The 6,198-nt window shown below is 48.5% G+C and overlaps 1 protein-coding gene across 1 annotated transcript; it reads right to left on the bottom strand.

Moving 5' to 3' along the window:
* Window positions 1-2,151: 2,151 nt before the first annotated feature.
* On the bottom strand, window positions 2,152-3,550 carry LOC137315667 (E3 ubiquitin-protein ligase TRIM39-like). Its single transcript, XM_067980178.1, has one exon. The coding sequence runs from the start codon at window positions 3,308-3,310 to the stop codon at window positions 2,801-2,803; it is 510 nt and encodes a 169-aa protein (XP_067836279.1). The 5' UTR covers window positions 3,311-3,550; the 3' UTR covers window positions 2,152-2,800.
* Between the last annotated feature and the right edge of the window lie 2,648 nt (window positions 3,551-6,198).

Consider the following 6,198-nt stretch of genomic DNA (forward strand, 5'->3'; position numbering starts at 1 on the left):
TCACACCGGCCGTTACTACGATTCATTACTGAGATTAATACAGTCACACCGGCCGTTACTACGATTCATTACTGAGATTAATACAGTCACACCTGCCGTTACTACGATTCATTACTGAGATTAATACAGTCACACCTGCCGTTACTACGATTCATTACTGAGATTAATACAGTCACACCTGCCGTTACTACGATTCATGACTGAGATTAATACAGTCACACCGGCCGTTACTACGATTCATTACTGAGATTAATACAGTCACACCTGCCGTTACTACGATTCATTACTGAGATTAATACAGTCACACCGGCCGTTACTACGATTCATTACTGAGATTAATACAGTCACACCGGCAGTTACTACGATTCATTACTGATATTAATACAGTCACACCGGCCGTTACTACGATTCATTACTGAGATTAATACAGTCACACCTGCCGTTACTACGATTCATTCCTGAGATTAATACAGTCACACCGGCCGTTACTACGATTCATTACTGAGATTAATACAGTCACACCTGCCGTTACTACGATTCATTACTGAGATTAATACAGTCACACCGGCCGTTACTACGATTCATTACTGAGATTAATACAGTCACACCTGCCGTTACTACGATTCATTACTGAGATTAATACAGTCACACCGGCCGTTACTACGATTCATTCCTGAGATTAATACAGTCACACCGGCCGTTACTACGATTCATTACTGAGATTAATACAGTCACACCGGCCGTTACTACGATTCATTACTGAGATTAATACAGTCACACCTGCCGTTACTACGATTCATTACTGAGATTAATACAGTCACACCGGCCGTTACTACGATTCATTACTGAGATTAATACAGTCACACCGGCCGTTACTACGATTCATTACTGAGATTAATACAGTCACACCTGCCGTTACTACGATTCATTACTGAGATTAATACAGTCACACCGGCCGTTACTACGATTCATTACTGAGATTAATACAGTCACACCGGCCGTTACTACGATTCATTACTGAGATTAATACAGTCACACCGGCCGTTACTACGATTCATTACTGAGATTAATACAGTCACACCTGCCGTTACTACGATTCATTACTGAGATTAATACAGTCACACCTGCCGTTACTACGATTCATTACTGAGATTAATACAGTCACACCTGCCGTTACTACGATTCATGACTGAGATTAATACAGTCACACCCGCCGTTACTACGATTCATTACTGAGATTAATACAGTCACACCGGCCGTTACTACGATTCATTACTGAGATTAATACAGTCACACCGGCCGTTACTACGATTCATTACTGAGATTAATACAGTCACACCGGCCGTTACTACGATTCATTACTGAGATTAATACAGTCACACCTGCCGTTACTACGATTCATTACTGAGATTAATACAGTCACACCCGCCGTTATTACGACTCATTACTGAGATTAATACAGTCACACCGGCCGTTACTACGATTCATTACTGAGATTAATACAGTCACACCTGCCGTTACTACGATTCATTACTGAGATTAATACAGTCACACCGGCCGTTACTACGATTCATTACTGAGATTAATACAGTCACACCGGCCGTTACTACGATTCATTACTGAGATTAATACAGTCACACCGGCCGTTACTACGATTCATTACTGAGATTAATACAGTCACACCTGCCGTTACTACGATTCATTACTGAGATTAATACAGTCACACCCGCCGTTATTACGACTCATTACTGAGATTAATACAGTCACACCGGCCGTTACTACGATTCATTACTGAGATTAATACAGTCACACCCGCCGTTATTACGATTCATTACTGAGATTAATACAGTCACACCGGCCGTTACTACGATTCATTACTGAGATTAATACAGTCACACCGGCCGTTACTACGATTCATTACTGAGATTAATACAGTCACACCGGCCGTTACTACGATTCATTACTGAGATTAATACAGTCACACCTGCCGTTACTACGATTCATTACTGAGATTAATACAGTCACACCTGCCGTTACTACGATTCATTACTGAGATTAATACAGTCACACCCGCCGTTATTACGACTCATTACTGAGATTAATACAGTCACACCTGCCGTTACTACGATTCATTACTGAGATTAATACAGTCACACCCGCCGTTATTACGACTCATTACTGAGATTAATACAGTCACACCTGCCGTTACTACGATTCATTCCTGAGATTAATCCCATGACAATTATGGAACTAAAGTAAAATTATACAACTGAAGAAAACAATCAATTGGAACACAAGAGTGTCACACCTGGAAATGACATCATCAGAAGGGGGGAGCAGACCTGGAAGTGATATCATCGGAAGGGGGGCAGACCTGGAAGTGACATCATCAGAAGGGGGGCAGACCTGGAAGTGACATCATCAGAAGGGGGGCAGACCTGGAAGTGACATCATCAGAGGGGGGCAGACCTGGAAGTGACATCATCAGAACGGGGCAGACCGGGAAGTGACATCTTCAGAAGGTGGGTAGACCTGGAAGTGACATCATCAGAATGGGAGGGGGGGGCAGACCTGGAAGTGACATCGTCAGAAGGGGGCAGAACTGGAAGTGACATCATCAGAAGGTGGGCAGACCTGGAAGTGACATCATCAGAATGGGGGGGGGGGGGGGGGCAGACCTGGAAGTGACATCGTCAGAAGGGGGCAGAACTGGAAGTGACATCATCAGAAGGGGGGAAGACCCAGGAGTGATGTCACCTCAAGATCCAGAAACATGAAGTGATGTCATCCAATTCTCAGATTAATTTAACAGTTTTAGGGATTTGTTCCCACAATAAAATGCTGGAAACACGGGTTCAGTGAATGTGGTTTGAAATGTGTGTAAATGTCTCAGTGAGTCAGTGACCCGGTGAAATGACAGAGTCCCGGCCTTGTAGTCTAACTGAACTCGGATCCTGATGTTAGACGGGGTCAGTGGGAGGTCAGTGAACTGGGAATAGTGAGCGGCTCTGAGAAAATAATTATCATAAAAATATAAACACCAGGATTTACTGTTGTCCCCAAGATCAGACTTGTCCCCCTCCCTCTCTACACTCCCACACACAATCCCTATTCCCCAGCGTTTCCCATCAGTCTCTGTATCCCAGGAATGGGATCCTGAGGAGAAACTCTGGGAGCAGAGGACTTGGGCCCAGTCTTTAAACCTCTCTGGGTGAGGTGGTTTGGGCTGTTTCCATTCAGTCCATGTTACTGATCTCAGATCATCAGACAGAACCAAGTTCCAGTTTACTGTCTTTGGATCCAGGCTCATCGGTGACCTTTGCCCTGGAGAGGAGAGAAGAGATTGGTCAGACAGGGTTATTCCACTCAGATCAATGATTGACAGCTGCAGGGTGGGAGAGTCAGTATTTCCCAGACAGTGTCAGCCCCATATTACCTCTTAGACTGGATTCATCCCATGTTAAATCAATGGCCTTCAATCAGAATCCCTGTTAAATAGCAGTGTGTGGGTCCCAGTGCTGCACACTCAGTGCAAACACTGCAGTGGAGACACACAGTAGCAGTCAGTTCAATCACACAAGCCCCTGGCACTGTGCTCACGTTCTCCCAGACACAATGGAGGGGATTCACCGGCACACAACACATCCCACAGACTCACAGTTCCAGCCCCACAATCTCAGCACCGGCTGTACTGGGAACACACAGCTCACAGGAGTGTGCCCTGGGCTCTCTCCCTCCTGTTACTGTCCCATCCTGAATACAGGAGTGTGCCCTGGGCTCTCTCCCTCCTGTTACTGTTCCATCCTGAACACAGGAGTGTGCCGTGGGCTCTCTCCCTCCTGTTACTGTTCCATCCTGAATACAGGAGTGTGCCCTGGGCTCTCTCCCTCCTGTTACTGTTCCATCCTGAATACAGGAGTGTGCCCTGGGCTCTCTCCCTCCTGTTACTGTTCCATCCTGAACACAGGAGTGTGCCGTGGGCTCTCTCCCTCCTGTTACTGTTCCATCCTGAATACAGGAGTGTGCCCTGGGCTCTCTCCCTCCTGTTACTGTTCCATCCTGAATACAGGAGTGTGCCCTGGGCTCTCTCCCTCCTGTTACTGTCCCATCCTGAATACAGGAGTGTGCCGTGGGCTCTCTACCTCCTGTTACTGTTCCATCCTGAATACAGGAGTGTGCCCTGGGCTCTCTCCCTCATGTTACTGTTCCATCCTGAATACAGGAGTGTGCCCTGGGCTCTCTCCCTCCTGTTACTATTCCATCCTGAATACAGGAGTGTGCCCTGGGCTCTCTCCCTCCTGTTACTGTTCCATCCTGAATACAGGAGTGTGCCCTGGGCTCTCTCCCTCCTGTTACTGTCCCATCCTGAATACAGGAGTGTGCCCTGGGCTCTCTCCCTCCTGTTACTGTCCCATCCTGAATACAGGAGTGTGCCCTGGGCTCTCTCCCTCCTGTTACTGTTCCATCCTGAATACAGGAGTGTGCCCTGGGCTCTCTCCCTCCTGTTACTGTTCCATCCTGAATACAGGAGTGTGCCCTGGGCTCTCTCCCTCCTGTTACTGTCCCATCCTGAATACAGGAGTGTGCCCTGGGCTCTCTCCCTCCTGTTACTGTCCCATCCTGAATACAGGAGTGTGCCCTGGGCTCTCTCCCTCCTGTTACTGTCCCATCCTGAATACAGGAGTGTGCCCTGGGCTCTCTCCCTCCTGTTAATGTTCCATCCTGAATACAGGAGTGTGCCCTGGGCTCTCTCCCTCCTGTTACTGTTCCATCCTGAATACAGGAGTGTGCCCTGGGCTCTCTCCCTCCTGTTACTGTCCCATCCTGAATACAGGAGTGTGCACTGGGCTCTCTCCCTCCTGTTACTGTCCCATCCTGAATACAGGAGTGTGCCCTGGGCTCTCTCCCTCCTGTTACTGTTCCATCCTGAATACAGGAGTGTGCCCTGGGCTCTCTCCCTCCTGTTACTGTCCCATCCTGAATACAGGAGTGTGCCCTGGGCTCTCTCCCTCCTGTTACTGTCCCATCCTGAATACAGGAGTGTGCCCTGGGCTCTCTCCCTCCTGTTACTGTCCCATCCTGAATACAGGAGTGTGCCCTGGGCTCTCTCCCTCCTGTTAATGTTCCATCCTGAATACAGGAGTGTGCCCTGGGCTCTCTCCCTCCTGTTACTGTCCCATCCTGAATACAGGAGTGTGCCCTGGGCTCTCTCCCTCCTGTTAATGTTCCATCCTGAATACAGGAGTGTGCCCTGGGCTCTCTCCCTCCTGTTACTGTTCCATCCTGAATACAGGAGTGTGCCCTGGGCTCTCTCCCTCCTGTTACTGTTCCATCCTGAATACAGGAGTGTGCCCTGGGCTCTCTCCTTCCTGTTACTGTTCCATCCTGAATACAGGAGTGTGCCCTGGGCTCTCTCCCTCCTGTTACTGTCCCATCCTGAATACAGGAGTGTGCCCTGGGCTCTCTCCCTCCTGTTACTGTCCCATCCTGAATACAGGAGTGTGCCCTGGGCTCTCTCCCTCCTGTTACTGTCCCATCCTGAATACAGGAGTGTGCCCTGGGCTCTCTCCCTCCTGTTAATGTTCCATCCTGAATACAGGAGTGTGCCCTGGGCTCTCTCCCTCCTGTTACTGTCCCATCCTGAATACAGGAGTGTGCCCTGGGCTCTCTCCCTCCTGTTAATGTTCCATCCTGAATACAGTAGTGTGCCCTGGGCTCTCTCCCTCCTGTTACTGTTCCATCCTGAATACAGGAGTGTGCCCTGGGCTCTCTCCCTCCTGTTACTGTTCCATCCTGAATACAGGAGTGTGCCCTGGGCTCTCTCCTTCCTGTTACTGTCCCATCCTGCCCACAGCTTGATTAAAGCCTCCATCAGTTTACAAACAGTACCGCGGATTCACCTGAGAATTCGGATGAATCTTATGTCCCTTCGGTTAGTCCCTGTTCACTGTGAGTTCCCCAGGACCCCCCTCCAGCCCTGAATCTGAGACTCGGACCAATTCCGAGTTGTGGAGAGGAAAGAGGTGCAGGAACTCGACCCTCGAATCCTCTGAGCTAAACCCTGACTGAAGAAACACCAGAGAAAAACAAAGAGTTAAACAGAAATGAATCACTGCCCCCGTGATCCTTGTGTAAGATTATAAACAGACCTTGCGATATTCCCGCTCTTCCCGTGATCCCAGTATCTGTCCATGTTTG

This window comes from Heptranchias perlo, unplaced genomic scaffold, assembly GCF_035084215.1.
Source record: "Heptranchias perlo isolate sHepPer1 unplaced genomic scaffold, sHepPer1.hap1 HAP1_SCAFFOLD_550, whole genome shotgun sequence".
NCBI classification, from domain to species: Eukaryota; Metazoa; Chordata; class Chondrichthyes; order Hexanchiformes; family Hexanchidae; genus Heptranchias; species Heptranchias perlo.

Excerpts from the sequence above, each read along its gene's own strand:
- LOC137315667 (XM_067980178.1), bottom strand. The coding sequence starts at position 3,310 with ATGAGCCTGGATCCAAAGACAGTAAACTGGAACTTGGTTCTGTCTGAT.